This window comes from Geotrypetes seraphini, chromosome 5 (genome assembly GCF_902459505.1).
Source record: "Geotrypetes seraphini chromosome 5, aGeoSer1.1, whole genome shotgun sequence".
Taxonomy (NCBI): Eukaryota; Metazoa; Chordata; class Amphibia; order Gymnophiona; family Dermophiidae; genus Geotrypetes; species Geotrypetes seraphini.
Genome location: NC_047088.1, coordinates 133480223 through 133501487, shown reverse-complemented (window position 1 = coordinate 133501487; position 21265 = coordinate 133480223). Strand labels below are relative to the sequence as shown.

The window sequence follows — 21265 nt, the reverse complement described above, 5'->3', positions numbered from 1 at the left end:
GGCAGAAATTAAGGAGGGAGCCCCAATTTCCCCACCCATGTTTAAATGACTTCTTCACACACAAAACACAGACAGACCTTCTCTACATACAGGAGGAGTGTGTGGCGCAGTGGTTGGATCTACAGCCTCAGCACCCTGGGGTTGTGGGTTCAAACCTTGCGCTGCTCCTTGTGACCCTGGGCAAGTCACTTAATCCTCTATAGCCCCAGGTACGTTAGATAGATTGTGAGCCCACTGGGACAGAGAGGGAAAAATGCTTGAGTACCTGATTGTAAAAACCGCTTAGATAACCTTGATAGGTGGTATATAAAATCCTAATAAACTTGAAACTAGAAATATGAATACTAAAACTGAACTGGAAACCCCAAAAAGTTAACTCTGTAAGTACTTCATTTTGTACTGAACACAATCAGTGGCATAACCATAAGAGGGGGCTGGGCCTCCCGCTTTGAACTTAGGCTTCCTCAAAATGAACATCTCCCTTGATGTAACTGGTGGAGATCCCCTCCCCAAGCCTCATCAGCTGATGCCCACATTTTCCCCCTCCTCAGGTCCAGTGACCAGAACTTTCAAAGTTCTGTAGCTGGCAGTAGTATTACAGAGGTACTGCCTTCCCTCCTCCCCCACCCCCCAATCTCTGCTTGGCTCTCATGTATACATAAAAACACTGGCAGCTTGAGGATACAGACACTAGCTGCAAAGCTTGGAGACTTCTGGTTGCTAGACTGGAGGAAAAGTTCTTCAGTTGCCAGGGCTTCGGGATCTCTATCAGCTCAAGTATTTATATTTTGCATTTAGGCGGGGAGAAAATTTGGTGCTCATCCACCCTTTTTGGGCTCCAGTCCCTCCCCCCCAAATCAGCTGCATGGCTACACTACTGAATACAATTAAAAAAAAAAAATATTTGTGATGCACATATCCCAAAGATAACATATTCCAGTTAATAAATTCAAAATAAAACACTTTTTTCTACCTTTTTGTCTGGACATTTTGTTTTTCCATCATCATGGTCCCAATTTCTCTTTCTGCCTTTTGTATATTTTTTACTAATTCTCTTTCCAGTGCCAGTTGTCCATTTTTTTTCTCCTCTCTTGCTCCATTTCCCTCACTATGGGGCTCATAATTGAAAGAGAAAAACGTCCAAAAACCGGCCTAAGTCGGCACTTGGACGAACATTTCTCAAAAAAGTCCAAGTGCCGATAATAAAACCGGGTTTTGTATGTAATTCTAAATGACCTAGACCTTCATAGTGCCGTTCAACGTCCAAAGATAAACGGGGTGTTTCGGGAGGTGTGTCGAGGATGGGAGTTGGGCGGGACGTGGGACGGCTTAGACTTAGTCGTACAGCATGTATAACCGAAAGTTTAACAACAGAGCTTAGACGGAACAAAAACCCACCTAAACTCACCAGATAAGCACTGAAAACATATAATACAGACCCCCACACACTACCCCAGTGATCATCAACTTTCCCAACCCCCATAAAAATTTTATTCACAACTTTAAATTTCAGCCTCCAGACCATCATCACTTGGCCGCCTGGCATAGGAAAGCCTAGTCGTCCAGCCCAGAGGCAGCTTAAGTCATCTTGGGGGTGAGTTAGGGACCCATAGAGAGGAGGATTCATGCCCATAAGCCCCTGTAATCACTGCATTGATACTGAAACATGTTCACTGCCCTATACAACCCCAAAACCCTTTTTTACTAGCATATAAGTGGCTCCTGCAGCCATAAGGGCTATTGGGGTGGTAGATAAGTGGGTCTAGGGGATTCTGGAGGTGGTTTGGGGGGCTCACCTATAAGGGAGCTGTAGGGAGGAGAAGACATGTCACCCTTTTTGTGAAGTTCACAGCAGTGCCTTGTAAGGTACCTCACTATTTAGGTGGCATGTCTGGGTGTGCAGTCCATCACTTTGCAGACCCCTCCCACATCCAACAGGGCTTGTTCTAGGCGTTTTGGACTTGGACGGAAGGTTGGACGGAAATGTGGTATAAAGATAGACGATTTAGTGGCTTGGACAATCAGATCGGCATGACGTATAATTAGACGATTTTCGAAAGTAAAAAAAAGTTGGACGTATCTTTCGAAAATGTGTCTTCGGCTCTTTTTAACTTTGGACGACTTGTGAGATGGACGTAAACGGACTTAAACATCCCTTTCGATTATGCCCCTCCACGCCTATCTCCAACATATTGATTTTTTTCCCTTTCAGCTTTATTCCCTTTTTCTTTTCTTTCTCTGTCCACTCAATTATCACCCTTTTTTTACATTTTTAGCTACCTATTAATTTTCCATCTCCTCTCCCATTTCCCATCTCACTCCTTTTCCAGCTTCCTATTTCCTTTTATCTATTCCCCATGACCATATTTCTACCACTGTACTCTCACTCATCCTGTCATCTCCCTTTTCACCTCTTCCAGAATCCCCTTCACTTTCTCCACTCATCAGGCTATATCTCCCTGTTTCTTTCTCTCCATCCCCTAGCATCTTCTTATCCCACCTCTTTTCCCTTCTGCCCATCCATGGGTTCAACTTTTGCTCCCTATCTTTTCTATTGTTGTGTTCTTCCCTTCCCCCTTATTGCTGAAAAATGGGTTGGAGGGAAAAAGAGATGCTGCATATCTCTCTCTCCCTTCCATCTCCAGACCTAACATTTCTCCATCCTTCCCTTGTTTCCATTCCCATGTCCACCATCTCTCCCTTTCTCTTTTCAACTAGCCTCCCCTATCTTTCCCTCCCTCCCCAGGTTCACAATCTCCCCCTTTCTCTTCCCAACAGTCCTCTCTTCAAGTATCTCTTTCCCCTTCTTCACCCCAACCCACATCCAACTTCTCTCCTTTCAGATCATTGCCCACCATCTCTCTCAACCTTCAACCTCCCATAAGCTCTTCCCCTTTACTTACCCCCCTCCCCCCACACTCAGTTTGGCACTTCTTTTAACTCCCTCCCCCATGCTACTTAAAAAAAAAAAAAATTACAGCTACAGCTAGAAAAGGGAATTTCCTCACTCGTATGTTTTCCCCCCTCTATCTATGCTGGTCTGATGTTGCTCTTTCCTTCCATCACTGAAAAATCCATTTTTGCAGCAGGGGACTTTCAGCTGTGGCAGCCAATCTGAAGCGCTGCTTACAGCTCTCCTCCCTGCTTTCCTTCTGCCGTGATCCATCCCCCAAAATGCAACTTCCAGTTTCAGCATGGGAGGACCTTGGCAAAGGAAAGCAGGGAAGGGAGCCGTAGGCAGCGGTTCAGATTGGCTGCTGTGACTGGAGACCTCCTGCAGCACAAATGGATTTGTCAGCGATGGAAAGTAAGGGAAACATCAGTTCGAAGGGGAATGACATGCCAATCCATAGGTGGTCCTCCCGAGCCTTGGGGCCCAGAGCAACTGCCCTGTTTGCTCTCCCCTAGCGCTGGCCCTGCATACTGGATGGGCCACGTTGGTCTTTATTTGCTGTCATCTATAATACAAATTTAGTTTAAAATATTGGTGCTGATGAAATCTGGATTGTTTTCTGATTATGATAGATTTTACTAGAATAATATAAGACTTATCCAAAGATTATACAATATATGAACTGTCAAGGCTGCAGAGGATGCAGAGGGAGTTTAAGCAATTTGGGAGGCTCCTGTAAAGTAACCTTTAAATAATTCTATTAGTTCAATTCCATATGAAACGACATGCAAAGAATTTAAAGAACTGTGATTGTTGATTAAATGACATACTAAAAATTTACTTCCTTCAGTTGTAAACACTAAAATATTCACACTGTAAAAGCAGAATTGGAGCTGTGCCTTAGATGAATGAACAGATGATATGAGCTTGATGTCCATACATAACTGCACTCTCATCAGCCTACACTACAGGGAAATGAAAGGAAGCAACTTCTATGTGTGTAGTACCTGCTGATCCAAAGGCTGCAGGCTGTCCAGCCTGCCACTCCAGCTCATTCCTTATGATCTCGAATACCACGTCCACATCTTGATAGTATTTTCCAATAAGTATGCGCAAGTAGAATAGATCTCCTGTGACAAGTGCTTGGTGAAACCTGTCCACAGGACTCTTTGCTACTAACAGTGGATGTTGGGATTCAGTCTCCTGAAAGATCTCCAGTTTTTCTACAACTGGTCCTGGGAACCTAGCCATTATTATAACATCCTGCAGGGTTCTCCAGCAAACAAGACTCAGCCCTGGAGCAGGCACTGTACTGGAGTGCCACTCATTCCTCCGTCTCCTGTAAGTAATCTCATTGTTGTCAGCGAGGTCAGGTTCTATTGTTCTGCTATTTATAGCTTAGTCAGAGGGCAGTCAGGTGACCACAGTTATTTGATATGAGCTGGACCAGGAGTACTACTAGGTGTGACAATAATCTGAACATAGAGTTTAGTTTCATGAGAATGTTTATTATGTACTACTCAGATTTAGAAAAAAAAATGTAAAAGTCATATCTTTGGGGATTTTGACTATATAAAAATTTTTCTCACTAAATTCAGACAAAAAGCAATGGGATTTGATATACTGTCTTTCTGTTGTTTACAATGGGAGTAGTTTATCTATTATATGCACATACTTATTTCGTACCCGGGGTAATGGAGAATTAAGGGCTAGATTAACTATACTCCATGGGTGATCCGTGGCCGAGTCTTCCCGGGTGACTAATTCACTACGCCTCCTCATGCAAATTAATGCAATCGGAGGCACGCCCCACAGCGACCCCAGAGCGATCCTGCAGAGTGATCCTGACGCATGTACAGACCATCTTCTTTGCCTGTAGATGGTCTACACATGCACATGCTTGCTGCACAAGCGAAGAAGGAAGGAAGGGGGGTGGGGGTGGGGGCTAATGGAACAGAACACGCTTCTGTAGTGAGTTGCCCTGGATGCGATCATATGGTGATGGTGACAGTGTGTGCTTATTTTATCGTTCTGATTTTTAATGGATCCCCCTTGTGGTTCTTCCATTCCCACAGTATTTAAAGCACATTTCATCACCCCTTATTCCCATGGCACTCCAATATAAACAGACTGAGCAGGATGTCTGCGCACTCCCTCCTCCCTCCTCAAGCCCAGCGCAGCAGACCAGCGCCTCTCCCCTGTAGCTCCATTCTGGTAGTCCAAGAACCCTCCCCCTTCTGCCACTGATTGGCTAGTGTCCATCTTTGGGGAGAAAGAAACCTTTTTGATTGGCTCTATGAACATGTCAATCAAAAGAAAAAAAGGCGCTCTCAGCTGCTTGTGCGCTGCAGTTTGGAGCTAGTGGACGATACATGAATTGTGATTGTTATTCCTTTAATAATTAAAAGCAAACTGATTGAATACGCTGTAGGGAAGGGCAGGAAGCGAAGGTTGCCAGTTATTCAAGAGCCCGTGGTTTTAACCCATGGGTTTAAAGTGGAGCTCATGTTCTGTTCTGTTTCAGACTGGGTTAAAACCATGGACGGGTCTGTTCCTGCGGGTTAAAACCACGGGCTCGCACTGCAGGAAAGGGCGGCAGAGAGCAGTAGAGTCGGTAAGAATGTGAGCGATTGGTTCTCAGCAGTCACTTGTTTTTGAATCGGTCAGCCCAATCGGTGTGCCTTCTTCAGTTTAGTAAATCACTGCCTTCCTACTTTGCATGCCATTTCCCCTCATTTGCATGTGCAGATTGGATCAGGTGTGGATCGGATCGGGCAGAAGGTTAGTGAATCGGGGCGGGTCGCAAACTGGTCAGGACATTATCGATAACCTTAGTGAATCTAGCCCTATGTGACTTGCCTAGAGTTACAAGAAGCTGTGTTGGGAACCAAACTCAGATGTGGTGGTTCTCAGGACCATCCTGAGCTGAAAACACACTCTGTGTGACACCCCCTAAAGTTTCTATCCTGTCCACTATGTCACAGCAAAACAAGGAAGGCCTCCCTTGCATCCTGTGTGGCCATACTGCCTGCACATAGCTCACTACGGCCCAAACCATTAGGGCACTCTTTTGGTGGATTCAAAGAGATATACCTCTGGATGTGTTTGGAGTGGGTTTAGAAAACGTCACATTTAGATGGACGTCTCAGTCTGCACTGTTTTTCAGCAAAATCTTCTCACCAAAAATCAGGAACAAAGTGCATACATCTTTTGCACTAGTGGACAGATCTTGAAGGGAAAGTGTATTCATAATTTCTCTTTCAAAAGACCTGTGAGTCCTGTGGGAACTGGTAGCAGCCATTCAGGAAGAGGCTCAGGGCTGGACAAGAGAGCAAAAAGCTTGCTCCTGCCCGGTACACTGCTGGGCCATGAAAACTCAGGCAGCCATTCAGGGAGGGAGGGGCTCAGCGTGGAGCAGGAGCACAGAATGCTCACTCCTGCCCACTGGACCACCAGGGGTTCAAAAAGCCAAAAAAGGTATGCAGTTGGAAGCAAGAGGGAGGTAAAAAAAATTGTTAGAGTCGGCCGGGACAGGAGACGGGAGGGATCCCTCCTGTCCCGGCCTACCACCGGAGACTACCAGGTCATACAGCAGGCTCAGTGGAGGTCTGCAGGACATCAGGAGAGAGGTGGAATAGGGTACAGGGCAGGGAGGTGGGATAGAGACTGGCAGGGAGGGAGGGGAGACAGGGTGGAGAGCTTGGCAGGTAGGGAGGGGGCTGGGTGCAGAGACTGGCAGGGGAGGGAGGGGGTGGCAGGGCACATAAATATTAACCCCCCTCCCCATCTTATATTCGATTCAACCTTTTTTCCCCTTTTTTTTGGGGGGGGGGGAAGGGAACCTTGTCTTATACTCGGATCGACTTATATTCGAGTATATGTGGTAAGCCAAATTTTGCCTAGGTTATCTAGGTAGTAAAAGGAACGTCCAATATAGGACATGCATAGTTTCCTGAGTATTTTAAAAAAGACTCTCTGAAAATGGAAAAACAGGTTAAGTTTGCAGCATACATCCCTGTACTTCTTTGAGGGAATAAGCAGTCGGGTGGACAATGGGGAACCCATCGACATCATTTACCTCGATTTTCAAAAGGCTTTCGACAAGGTGCCACATGAAAGGCTGCTTAGGAAGCTGTGGAACCACGGGGTGGGAGGGGATGTGCACCGATGGATAGAGCACTGGTTGTCGGGTAGACTGCAGAGGGTCGGAGTAAAGGGCCAATATTCTGACTGGCGGGGAGTCACGAGCGGTGTGCCGCAGGGATCGGTGCTGGGGCCGTTACTCTTCAACATATTTATCAATGACCTGGAAAAGGAGGCAAAGTGCGAGGTTATAAAATTTGCAGACGATACCAAACTGTGCGGCAGAGTTAGCTCCAGGGAGGAGTGTGAGGACCTGCAAAGGGACCTAGACAAGCTGGAAGACTGGGCGAACAAATGGCAAATGCGCTTTAATGTAGAAAAATGCAAGGTCATGCATATAGGGAAAAAGAACCCGTTGTTCAACTACAAATTGGGGGGGGCATTGTTGGGAGAAAGCAGTCTTGAGAGAGACTTGGGAGTGCTGGTGGATGCATCACTGAAGCCATCTGCACAGTGCGCAGCGGCCTCAAAAAAAGCCAACAGGATGCTGGGCATCATAAAAAGGAGCATAACAACCAGGACGAGGGAAGTCATCATGCCACTGTATCGAGCAATGGTGCGTCCGCATCTGGAATATTGCGTTCAATATTGGTCGCCGTACCTCAAGAAGGACATGGCGGTACTCGAGAGAGTCCAAAGGAGAGCAACGAAACTGGTAAGAGGGCTGGAACACTGCCCATACGCCGAGAGGTTGGATAGGCTGGGGTTCTTCTCTCTGGAAAAAAGGAGGCTCAGGGGTGATATGATAGAGACCTTCAAGATCATGAGGGGCATAGAGAGGGTGGATAGGGACAGATTCTTCAGGCTGAAGGGAACAACAGGTACGAGGGGGCATTCGGAGAAACTGAAGGGAGATAGGTTCAAAACGAATGCAAGGAAGTTTTTTTTCACCCAAAGGGTCGTGGACACTAGGAATGCGCTACCGGAGGACGTGATTGGGCAGAGTACGGTACAAGGATTCAAACAGAGACTGGACGGATTCCTGAGGGATAAAGGGATCGTGGGATACTGAGAAAGCTAACCAGAAAATAAGTATAGAAACCCGACCAGGTCGTGCATGTGCAAGACCGGAGGGCTAGGACTTTGATGGGAAGATAGGACTCAATAGGAAACCAAGGTGGCATGGGGGCCCCTTCTGGTGATTTGGACAGGTCGTGACCTGTTTGGGCCGCCGCGGGAGCGGACTGCTGGGCAGGATGGACCTATGGTCTGACCCGGCAGAGGCACTGCTTATGTTCTTATGTTCTTATCACCCAGCATTTTGAACATTTAAGTGTTGTAATTTACTTGTGTTAGTAAAAATTTTTACTTCACATAAAATATGTAAAGAGCCAAGCTATAAAATTCTAAAATTGACAGTCAGCATTTAATAATGTACATAGGTTTTTCAGTGCCAGCCATTATCCAGATAGAGATGTTGAAAATCCAGGTACTATGATCCAGGTATTGGTGATATTCAGTGCCGATATCTGAATAACTATTCAGCTAACTTAGAACATCTTTCTTGCCCCAGACTACTCCAGTATTGCCAGTTTAGTGCTGAGGTGGTCTGGCTTTCAGTGATATTATCTGAATATGGCCCCTGTGAGTGGGGCTTATCTGAGTGGAGCAGATCCTATCCAGATGGCCCACTGAATATCAATCCTTAAATTTTTATATTTTATTGGTGATTTTAAATAAAAAGGTAAGTATAATTACCCCCTCAATCACTTCTGCAACCCTCAGATCCAAATGACATCTGACAGTTATGCATGTCTTGGAGGAGTAAATATCAGTGTTTAGCTTTTTTAAAATATATGTACATTGCCATTTAAAAAATTGAAAATGAAGAGAGACCTTTGCTGCGATAGTGTGATGAATGTGCAAAGAATGTGCTTATTTTCTAAATTACCATCTCCTACTAGGGAAATTGGAGAGATCAGACACTGCCAGTGATTCCTTTAGAACAACTTAAGCACTGCTTTGGTTGAAGTACATCAAGAGAGAGGAGAATAGACCATTGGCAGGATGGTGTGCCATCTCCCACTGAGGAAATCACACTATGATATAAATTCCACTATGATATAAGTTCCACACACATGCAGGCGATCGATCAATTTATGGATTCTTGGATCAATACTAGTACAGTGGAACCTCGGTTTGCGAGTAACCCGGTTTGTGAGTGTTTTGCAAGATGAGCAAAACACTCAGCAAACTTTCGTCTCGCAAAACGAGTGTTGACTCGCTACACGAGCTCTCACTATGGTGGCCCAGGGATGGGTACCTGCCTGTGGGTGCTGCAGCCCTAGCAGGGTGGTGGCTTCCTTTCCTTGGGGTCCCTGTGTGGCTCTCCTCCCTCTTCGGCCAATGCCTCCTGGCTTCCAATTCAAACCGGCCATCCTCCAGGACCTCTGAACGCCCTCGTCAAGCCGGCACCGCTCCAACATGTGCACCATGTACAAGCATGCAGGACGTCCTGCGTGCTTGTACGTGGTGCGCGTGTTGTTGGAGCAGCTCCTGCGCATGTGCTGGAGGATGGTGGCCGGCTTGAATCAGAAGCCAAGAGGCGCTGGTGAACGGCAAAGGCATCGGCCAAAGAGGGTGGAGAGCCGCTTTGGGATCCCAGGGAAAGGAAACCACCACGCTGCAAGGGCTGCAGCACCCATAGGCAGGTACCCACCCCTGGGCCACCATAGTAAACCTTGGTTGTGGAACGAATTGTTTCAGTTTACATTGTGGCCTATGGGGCCATGTGCTTTGATATACGAGTACTTTGGATTACAAGCATGCTTCTGGAACGAATTATTCTCGTAAACCAAGGTACCACTGTACTCAGATTTTAAATGATATGGCCCCTATGAAAGTTAGGAGAAAGAGGTGCAGAAATTTAGATACAGAGCTTCTTACGGTAAAAAGAGAGTTAAGAAAATTAGAAAGACAATGGTTAAAATCTGGTACTTCTGAAGTTGAACATAGAGGGGCTTGGAGACAAAAAGTAAAAATTTTTATGCACATAAGATTGGTAATGTATCAATCATCAGCAGTAGTTTGTTTAATTTGGTTAATAATCTTTACGATATAGAGTCATTTACTGTCAACTCTACAGAAAAATCTACTTTAAATGTGGATAATTTGGCTGATTATTTCAATTCAAAAATTCAAAAATTAAGGTCTACCTTAACCACTCCTCTTCATTAGCATTGGTATTTTCCAATCCTTTGTGATTTTGATGATTCTAGAGTGGATTTGTGTTGGAATAAATTTACAGAAATAGATTGGCAAACTTTTAATAAATTCTATAATAGGTATGTAAAAGCTTACTGCAGACTTGACAGCTGTCCGCCTAATGTTATGAAAGTTGCTCTGGTTAATTTTAAGGCCAATTTGCTGCTTTGGATTAATTGTTTATTATCTACAAGGATGTTCCCGGAGAAACTTGGTCAAATTGTGATTACACCGATTAGAAAAAATATTAAAGAATCTATTAGCATTGCATCTAATTTCAGACCTATAGCTAATATTCCCTTGGCCACTAAATTATTGGAGGGGTTGGTCAATTTTGAATTAGTTACATATTTGAATAAGTTCAATATTTTGCATGATAATCAGTCTGGTTTTCGGTCAGGTTTCAGTACCGAAACTGTTATGACCTCGCTGTTAGATTACCAACATTCATTATTTTGCCAGGGTACAAATGCTTTTATTCTCCAGCTTGATTTGAGCAGTGCTTTTGATTTGGTTGATCACAGTATTCTGTTGGACTGTCTAGAATCCATTGGAATTTCAGGAAACGTCTTTAATTGGTTTCGCGGTTTCTTGGGTAAAAGATCGTATCAGGTGTGCAAGGACGATATTTTATCATTTTATTGGGTAAACGCAGGGATCCCCCCTTTCCCCTACTTTGTTTAATATTTATCTTGTTTCTGTGGGAAATGTATTGCAAAGTTTAAAGCTTAAATTCTATATCTATGCAGACGATATTACTATAGTCATCCCACTTACTTGTCTGTCATTGGAATTTACAAACTTTCTTGCAACTATTATAAACCAGATTGAGCTTTGGATGATGGCTTTCAAATTGATATTGAATAAGGAAAAAACTAAATTCTTTCTGGCAACACCTAATGATAAGCTCAGAGAAACAATGATATGTGTGAATGGGTTGGATTACAACATAGAATAATCCATTAAAATATTAGGGGTAATGCTCGATAAACACCATATATTGGAGAAGCACACCGATTTACTTATTAAGAAATGTTTTTCAATGCTCTGGAAGCTTCATACCATCAAGAAATATTTTGATGAATCCTCTTTTCGGCTGTTGGCGCAATCTTCCATCTTAAGTTTACTGTATATGTAGGGTCTTATTTGAAAATTCTTAAGAGATTAAGGGTAATCCAGAACACTGCTGTTCGCCTCATCTTTGGGTTAAAAAACTGGGAGCATATCATTCCTTTCTATCACAAACTGCACTGGCTACCGGTGGAATCTAGAGTTTTGTTTAAATTTTCTTGTATTTGTTACAAAGTAGCATTTGGTCTGTCACCAGGTTATCTCCTCCCACATTTTTCTTGGAGTCATTTTAATAAAAATACACGGAGAGTGCAGCTATTTACTTATCCTTCTATAAAATTTTGCCGCTACAAGAGGTTCCTCGAGAAAACGTTCTCCTTTCAGGCCGCTAAAATGAATACATGGCTCGGAAAAATGATGTTAGAAGCTTCTTCTTATTTAGATTTTAGGAAATTACTAAAGACTCAATTATTTAATAGGCTGACATCGTAATGGTTTTATTTTTCTCCTATTTTCAACCATGCTCACATTTTATTCTTTATGATTCTTACTTACATGGTTTTACATTTTTATCTTGATTAATTTTAATGAAATGTTTGTACTTTTTATTCTGATCAATTTTACTGAAATGTATGCACTGCCTTTTATTGTATTGTATTGAGATTTTTATTAAAAATGTATATGTGTACTGTTTTTCTCATGCTGTGAGCCGCTTAGAACCTCCCTGGTATGGCGGCATATAAATAAATAAATAAATAATAATAATACCATTTGTCAATGAACTGGAACATTTTGAAGCCCTGCTCTGCTTGTGGCATGCACCTGCAGGGCATGGCCAAAAAGGCATACCCTAAGGAGAATGCTAGGCCCCTTGGGAGCTCCTTAGGAGGACCAGAGGAACACTGGAGGAAATGGCATGACCTCTTAGTTACTATAGTGCACTGGGATTATCTTTGAATTGTGAGCTACTGGGTTGTTTTATTGATAAGGAGAAAAGGAAGGTCAAAACTAAGGGAGTGTTGTCATCAAGAACCAAACATTACTTCTTTTGGTCAAGAAAGAGCTGTTTCATCAAGTTTCTAGTTAGAATAGAGATATATTTGCTCTGATGAAAGGACCCCACCCCTTATGACCATCGTTTATTTTACTCTAATGAATTCCAAAAATATAGAGATGGGTTTGGAGACTGTACTAACTAGTGTGCCAATATTCTGAGTCTGGAGGTCATAAACTTCCATTGCCAAAGACTGTTATATGGCCTAATTTTGAGATGCTGGGGACTGAACGTTCTTTGCAAGATATTACTTTGAAGGATGTATGGTCTGTGAAGAGCAGGACAGAATCTAGGATTATGGGGACAGTGGAACAGCTGTATCAGTCTTCTCAAGACACCATCACTAATGTAGAAGATTTGAACAATATATTTTCCTGAAAGGTTAAGAGGCTGCCAAGAAGGGGAGGTGGGTAGGTTGTGAAAAAATATGCCTGCTGTCCTCAGAGAATACCTGCTACAGGTGGGTATCTTTGTTTTCTCTGAGATCAAGCCGTCAAGATATTATCACATGTGGAGCTCCCTAGCTGCCAGGGTCATGCTTGTAAGAGAGTTTAATATGATATAATCATGAGTCTGGTGTAAGTAAAAAAAGGACTGGAAGAGGTGCTGAGTGAGAATCTGCTAAGGGGAAGAAAAACAACATTGGAAAATACTACCTGCTGGCATTCAGACTTGGGAAAAAGTGCAAGCACTTCAGGGAAACATCGTGTTGCCTAACCTGTTACCTAGGTTACAGCTTCTTTCTTTTTGCAGACAGAAAATATTACCTAAGTAGAGGGTGTGGTTCCATGTGTAAGCTGTCTCCAGCTTGAATCCCTCATGAAGGAAGTAACTGAGAGAAGAGGTGGCAAGGTTGAGAAACAAAAAGGAGAACGTGAGCTACATCGATTAAATGAGGCATCAAAGATTTCCAGCAGTGAGGATGAAGAGGCCATGCTGATGGAGAACAGCTGGACTCAGGCTATGAGACTCTGTAGAATCAATACTGTGACTCTACCTACCTTTGAATTCAAGAACCGGTATGCAGCTCTGGAAGTGCAGGAGGTGAGAGCATTCCAGGGAGAAGAAGCACCAAAGCTTGAAATTCCCAAAGTTTCTGGATCTGTGATCACTAGGAGGTGAAAGGTAGTTGTGGCTGGTGATTCCCTTCTGAGGGGTACAGAGATGTCCATCTGCAGACCAGACATGATGTCCCAGGAGGTGTGCTGTCTGCCTGGTGCCACAATTCAAGATGTTACAGAGAGGTTGCTGAGACTCATCAAACCTAATGACCATTACCTGATGCTACTCATCAATGTGGGCACTAGGTACCCCTCCAAACATATCAAAAGTGACTTTGTGGCTCTGGGAGAGCAGGCGAAGCAGTCAGGCGCACAAGTGGTGTTCTCATCGATACTCCCTGTCGAGGATAAAGGTCAGGGCACCTCCCTGTCGAGGGTAAAGGCCAGAACAGAGAAGTTTTCATCTTGGAAATTAATGCCTGACTGCGCAGATGGTGTCATCGTGTGTTTTGGCTTCCTGGATTATGGGATGATTTTTCAAGGGCTACTGAACAGGGATGGTGTGCATCTATCAATGAAGGCAAGAAATGTGTTCAGCTGGAGACTGGCTAACCCACTGATAAAGGCTTTAAATTAGAATCGTCGGAGCAGGGTGATCAAAGCCCCCAGGTAAGTATAAGCTCTTAGTAAAACAGTATACTGTATACTAATGCTTTAAGTATGTGGAAACAAGGTTCTTGATCTAGAGGCTGTGATGGAAGAGGCTGAGTTCAATTTAGTGGTGATCACGGAGACATGGTTCATAGAGAGCCATCAAAAAGGGAGCCCAAGGAGACCTGAATGACGAGACAATCAAGGCACAACAAAGGATTCGTGAGGATGCAATTTCAATAATTCAGCCCCGGGTGTAAAGTTCAAAGTTCACTTTATTGATAGTAGCACTGCGAGGACTCGAAGACTCAACACTGACAGTGTTTCGGCATCTGTGCCTTTGTCAAGAGTTTATTGAGCCATGACAAGTTAAAAACAATAATAAAAATAATATGAAGCACGACCACCTGTTGGGTGAGAAAGAATTTCCTGGCATTTGTTTTGAATCTGTCCCCTTTCAACTTTTCCGAATGCCCTCTTGTTCTTGTAGTTTTCAACAGTTTGAAGAATCTGTCACTTTCTCTATGCCCTTCATGATCTTGTAGGTCTCTATCATATCTCCTCTAAGTCTTCTCTTCTCCAAGGAAAAGAGGCCCAGTTTAATTTGTACTGATTCATGTTGATTTGGATTTATTTATTTCATTTAACAAAAGAAAAAGAAATAACACCGCAAGTTTCAAATCCCGTCTCTCACTAAAGCCCCCAATCCAAAACAACTAGCTATACTCATTTCTTTTTCTCCTTGAGAATGACCAGATATCTCTTTGTAATATCTTTATGTAAAAAAACCTAAAAAAGGCTAAATCATAAGTAGAAAGGGATTCTAATCAGAGCTCAAGGAGAGTTTTTTTGAAAGGGTCTCAAGCGCTCACGGCTAAAAGCTCGATATGTCTTACAAGCTAATAACCTTCGGGTGAGCTATCATCGATCTTTTATTCACTACTCCAATCTATGCTCTGTAATATCAGAAACCCTCTATAGATAGTTTTAGTATTCAGAAAAAAATTTTTTTAATATACTTTATATTTATTAAATGTAATACTTCTATGAAATTCTAAAATAGAACTGTCGGAATTTAACTTCCCTTTCTACTTATGATTTAGCCTTTTTTAGGTTTTTTTGTGTGTTTCACAATTTTTTGGAGGATATTTAAGAATATCTTTATGTAATACATCCTTGATAATTCTTTTGTAATCCGCTTTGAACCGCAAGGTAATGGCGGAATAGAAATCCCTAATGTAATGTAATGTAATAAAATAAACTAATATGAAACACATAACAGAAACTAATAGAAACTATAATAAAGATAATATGAAACTAATAGTATAAACTAATAAAATCATAAATAATAAAAGTACATCAAGCAAAGAAAATATAGGTGCCCTAATCATCCTCTCTTTTAAAGTCTTTGTACTTTTTTAAAGTCCTTTTACTTTTTTAGGGTTATTTTAATGTTCACTGTTTAAATATCCATTAATTTAGCACTTTTGGCTTTGTTTTAAATCAAGTTTAGTTCACATACCCTGCATTTTGATTCCTGGTGTCTATTCTCCTATTGAAAGCATTTCTTAAATTTCTGTCTGCTTATCACATAGCCTCTGATTTAATAAGTTTTAAACATTTATAGTTGACCTGCATTGAATGCTCTTTTTATGTGATATAACATTGAGGTAGGCATATTTAACCCGTGTCATGCAGTCTCCTTTTTTTACCAGATTTCTTTCTGTATTACATTCACCTAGCCCTCTATTCCTTTCTGCCCTTCTTCTTTCCAGTTTCACTTTACTTTTAATCAGTATCTTTAAGTGTATATCTTTAAATTTTTATTCTTTATTACATGTGTACTTCTAATAGATGTTTATCAGATTTACAAATGTCTAACAATATATTTAGTTACATCTTGTTTTCAAAATTTCAATGTATTGGTCCATTTGTCTTTGCAAATTCATTTTATCATTTTCTGTTTAATAATACATCCTGTATATTTTCTTTACTTCATGTGCTTTTAATAATTAAGATTTTATTAGTTTATATTATTTGTTTCATATTATTTTTATTATAGTTTCTATTATGTATTTCATATTAGTTTATATTATGTGCTTCATATTATTTTTATTATTGTTTTTAACTTGTCATGGCTCAATAGACTCTTGACAAGGGCATAGATGCTGAAACACTGTCAGTGTCGAGTCTTCGAGTCCTCATAGTGCTACTATTAATAAAGTGAACTTTACACCCGTGGCTGAAACATACAAACATAGAAACATGAAGGCAGATAAAGGTCAAATGGCCCATCTAGTCTGCCCATCCACAGTAGCCATTATCTCTTTCTCTCTCTGAGAACTCACATGCCTATCCCAGGCCCTTTTAAATTCAGACATAGTCTCTGTCTCCACCACCTCTTCTGGGAGACTGTTCCATGCATCTACTATCCTTTCTGTAAAAAAGTATTTCCTTAGATTACTCCGGAGCCTATCACCTCTTAACTTCATCCTATGCCCTCTTATTGCAGAGTTTCCTTTCAAATTAAAGAGACTCGACTCATGTGCATTTACATTACGTATTTAAATGTCTCTATCATATCTCCCCTCTCCCGCATTTCCTCCAAAGTATACACAGATTGAGATCTTTAAGTCTGTCCTAATATGCCTTATGATGAAGACCACATACCATTTTAGTAGCCTTCCTCTGGACCGATTCCATCCTTTTTATATCTTTTTGAAGGTGCAGCCTCCAGAATTGTACACAATAAACTAAATGAGGTCTCACCAAAGTCTTAAACGGGTGCATCAATACCTCCATTTTCCTATTGGCCATACCTCTCCCTATGCAATCTAGCATCCTTCTAGCTTTTGCCGTCACCTTTTCAACCTGTTTGACCACCTTAAAATCATCACATACAATCACACCCAAGTCCCGCTCTTCTGTCGTGCACAGAAGTTCTTCACTCTCTAATCTGTACTGTTCTCTTGGGTTTTTGCAGCCCAAATGCATGACCTTGCATTTCATAGCATTAAATTTTAACTGCCAAATTTCAGACCATTCGTCAAGCTTCACCAGGTCTTTCTTCATGTTATTCACATCATCCGGCGTGTCTGCTCTATTGCAGATTTTGGTATCATCCGCAAAGAGGCAAATTGTACCCAAAAACCCTTCAGCAATTAAGAAAAACATGCCCAAGAACAGAACCTTGAGGCACACCACTGGTAACATCCCTTTCCTCAGAGCGATCTCCATTGATCACTACCCTCTGTCACCTTCCACTCAACCAGTTCTTGACCCAGCCTGTCACTTTGGGACCCATCCCAAGGGCACTCAGTTTATTTATTAGATGATTTGTCATGGCGAGCCATGCCTGGGATATAGTTTTACTGGGATATAATCTGTTCAGGAAAGACAGGGAAGGAAGAAAAGGAGGGCGAGTGGCATTATATGTTAAAGATACACCCAAACAGGAGATTCTACCTCCTCAAGGTAGAACAAAGGAAAACAAAAGAGGAGACCTGTGGTGCTTAATCTTTTTATTCACTGAAGACCCAACACGTACTTGTTTCGGCCATAAGGCCTGCCTCAGGGGTCTACAAATAAAATAATGCAAAACATAAAAACCATATCTACTATAATAAAATGCTAAGCGTGCATGTGCACACTTACCTGCGTGATCCATGATCCGTAGGTCCGTGGCTGGCAGGAGTGCGTATGTGCGCTTAGCTGTGCCAGTGGCTGACAGAGAAATTGAAAAGTGCTGGCCTCCCTGCTCTCCACCTCCTCAAGCCATCAAAGTGGCAGTCCTCCATCCAGGAAATACAGCCTACCGGCCAAATTTATTTTCAAGTTAAAAGCCGCCGCCGCGGCTCCTTTCACGAGCTGAACCTGCATTGGAGAAGGCTTCCGACACAGGCAGGGATCGTGAACTTAAACTTAAAAATAAACTCTGGCAAGGGACTAAGGGAGCAGGCCAGACTGCGTGAAGAAAAGGGGGTAGGGGGAAATGCTGCTGTTGCTGCACAGGGATGTGGAAGGGGAGGGAAATACCGCTTCTGCTGCACAGGGAAGTGGGTGGGGGAGGGAAATGCTACTGCACAGGGAAACGGAGGGGGAGGGAATTCTACTGTGGCAGCTGCACAGGGAAGTGGAGGGAGGGAAATATTGTTGCTGCTGCACAGGGAAGTGGGGTGGGGGAGGGAAATGCTGCTGCACAGGGAAATGGAGGGGGAGGGAATACTGCTACTGCGGTGGCTGCACAGGGAAGTGGGGGGAGGGAAATGCTGCTGCTGCACAGGGAAGTGGGGTGGGGGAGGTAAAAGCTGCTGCACAGGGAAATGGAGGGGGAGGGAATGCTGCTGCTGTGGCTGCTGCACAGAGAAGTGGGGGAGGGAAATGCTGCTGCACAGGGAAATGTAGGGGGAGGGAATGCTGCTGCAGCAGCTGCTGCACAGGGAAATGGGATGAGGGAAATGCTGCTGCTGCACAGGGAAGTGGGGTGGGGGAGGGAAATGCTGCTGCTACTGCTGCACAGGGAAGTGGAGGGGGAGGGAATTCTACTGTGGCAGCTGCACAGGGAAGTGGAGGGAGGGAAATATTGTTGCTGCTGCACAGGGAAGTGGGGTGGGGGGAGGGAAATGCTGCTGCACAGGGAAATGAAGGGGGAGGGAATGCTGCTGCTGCGGCTGCTGCACAGGGAAGTGGGGGAGGGAAATGCTGCTGCACAGGGAAATGTAGGGGGAGGGAATGCTGCTGCTGCAGCTGCTGCACAGGGAAATGGGATGAGGGAAATGCTGCTGCTTCACAGGGAAGTGGGGTGGGGGAGGGAAATGCTGCTGCTACTGCTGCACAGGGAAGTGGGGTGGGGGGAAATGCTGCTGCACAGGGAAATGTAGGGGGAGGGAATGCTGCACAGGGAAGTGGGGGGAGGGAAATGCTGCTGTGGCTGCTGCACAGGGAAGTGGGAGGGGGAGAGAAATGCTGCTACTGCATAGGGGGCAGGGAGAGAGACAGATAGAAAGAAAGACAGACAGACAGCAGGAGGGAGGGAGACAGAAAGAAAGGAAGAAAGACAGAGGGAGGGAGAGAGACTGAAAGAAAGACAGACGGACATATATTCTAGCACCCCTTAATGTAACAGGCTTACAGACTAGTGTATATACAAAATTAAAAGAATATATAATAAAACCAAATATTTATTTTTATTTATTTATAAAATTTATGAATTGCTTAAGTCTAAGCAATGTATAAAACATTAACATCCACAATTTCAAGCACAAACATTATAAAATGCAGTAAACAAATTTCCTCAATTCAGAAACATATAATAAAACAATGAGACATCATTTATGTAAAAAAGGAAAACATAATATCATTATATTGAGTATATACACATCCAAACTTAAAACCTCCATATAGAGAGGGATTAAAATGTTTATATAAAAAAAATATTACGTCTTAAGGAAGATACTGAAGAACCGCAAGCGCAATTCCGGGGAAGTGCTTCTTAACCCTTCTGAGTGCTCAAAGTTGGATACACACAGAATGGCCCTGGCCGCTGGGGATATTTTCCCCCCGGTTTTTGTGAGAATTATTCTCAGGCATGTAAAAAAAACCAAAACCAGTTCCATGCCTGTGGTTTCCCTAAGCCGCTAGCCCTGTAGGTAGGCTATGGACTTTATCTGCCGTCATCTTCTATGTAAGCTCTCTTCCTTCACTGGCTTCCAGCAAATTGCTGGCGGGGACCCCGGAAATTAGACAGGCAATGTCTGCCGTCTCGTCCGCATCTCTTTTCATCCTTTTGGTGCCTCACGGCATCTTGTCAGTGCTAGCCGCTGTGGCTACCTTAGCTGACCTGTGTGTTCAAGATCACCGTGGGATCCGGGACATGGCGAAGGCACGTCTGTACGCAGATTGCTTAAGTCAAGCCATCTTGCAGTTTTCAGGTCAGAAACCTTGTGAGAATTGAACTTGCAGTCGGCTCCTCCTGCCCGTGTGGGCTGTTTTCTTATAAGCTTTTTAAAAAAATGCTCTCAGCCTCCTTTTCTGGATACTCTGGATTTGGTCACACTTTGCTCGAGCCATACATGGCATTGGCGTTTTCTACACATTTCTCTCTGCTGAAGGTAGTTTCAGCGGTTTCATAGGCCACTAAGCGCGCTTCCTTACCCCCTGATGGAAGTGTAGTCCTGAATGATGTTCAGGACAGGCGACTGGATTTCATCCTCAAGCACCTCTTTGACTCCGCCGCGGCTGGGGTAAGGGCTGGGGTGCATGTCACTCTATGCTCCACCATGATCCTGAGGATGTAGTACTCCAGGACCTGGATTTTCTGGTCTCCAGGATGAACTACTTGGCGGACGCACTTTATGATATGACGAAAGTCTTTGCTGAGCTAGGAGCTTATTCAGTGTCAGCCAGAAGAATGCTTTAGATTCTTCAGTGGTCTGGTGATTCTTCTTTCAAGGTCACACTGAGCAGGTTACCCTTTAAAGGTATGTTCTTATTTGATCAGGATCTGGATGACCGATGTTCAGAACTGTAAGCCTAAGGTCCTGCCAGGCTCTGAGCCTTGCCCTGCCAGGGACTCGGGATGGCTGAATTTTCATCCCTTCCAGTGCCCTCTCAGTACACCGGGCCCTCGGCTTCGGGACAAAGATTTGGAAACTCTAAAAAGTAGTTCTGACTCCATCACCATTCTTCTCCCTTTTGATCAACCAAAACCCTTCATGACAGATACTGTACACAAAACATTAGAAACAATAACAACTTGGATGAAAGACCACAAACTGAAACTAAACTCAGACAAAACAAAATTCATTCTCCTAGAAAATGATAAGACCCCATCCATAACAAACCTAGTAATCAACCACATTCCCCATACAACCCACCCTAAAACTACTGGGAATGACAATTGACAGGTGCTGTACCATGCAACCACAAATCAATAAAATAATACAGAAATTCTTCACAATCATGAGAAACTTAGGACAAGTGTGAAAATTCTTCGACTAAACCTAATTCCGGATCCTAGTCCAGGCCCTAATGCTGGGTCTTCTAAACTATTGCAACATTCTCTCTCTCCTGCCCCGCAACCATGATTAAACAACTCCAAACAGACCAGAACACAGCCCTGAGACTCATCTATTCACTGAGGAAACATGACCACATTGCCGAGGCGTTCCTCCACTCACACTGGCTACCAATTCAAGCAAGAATACAATTCAAGTTCTACTGTCTTCTATTTAAAACCATGAACGGCAA

At 43.3% G+C, this 21265-nt stretch overlaps 1 protein-coding gene across 1 annotated transcript in view; it reads right to left on the bottom strand.

The window, feature by feature from the left end:
* ASB18 (ankyrin repeat and SOCS box containing 18) overlaps window positions 1-21265 on the bottom strand; it is a 163083-nt gene that overhangs the window by 123175 nt on the left and 18643 nt on the right. Inside the window, exon 2 of the mRNA XM_033944102.1 lies at window positions 3901-4023. Coding sequence (XP_033799993.1) covers window positions 3901-4023 — 123 coding nt within the window. The remainder of the gene's footprint in view (window positions 1-3900; window positions 4024-21265) is intronic.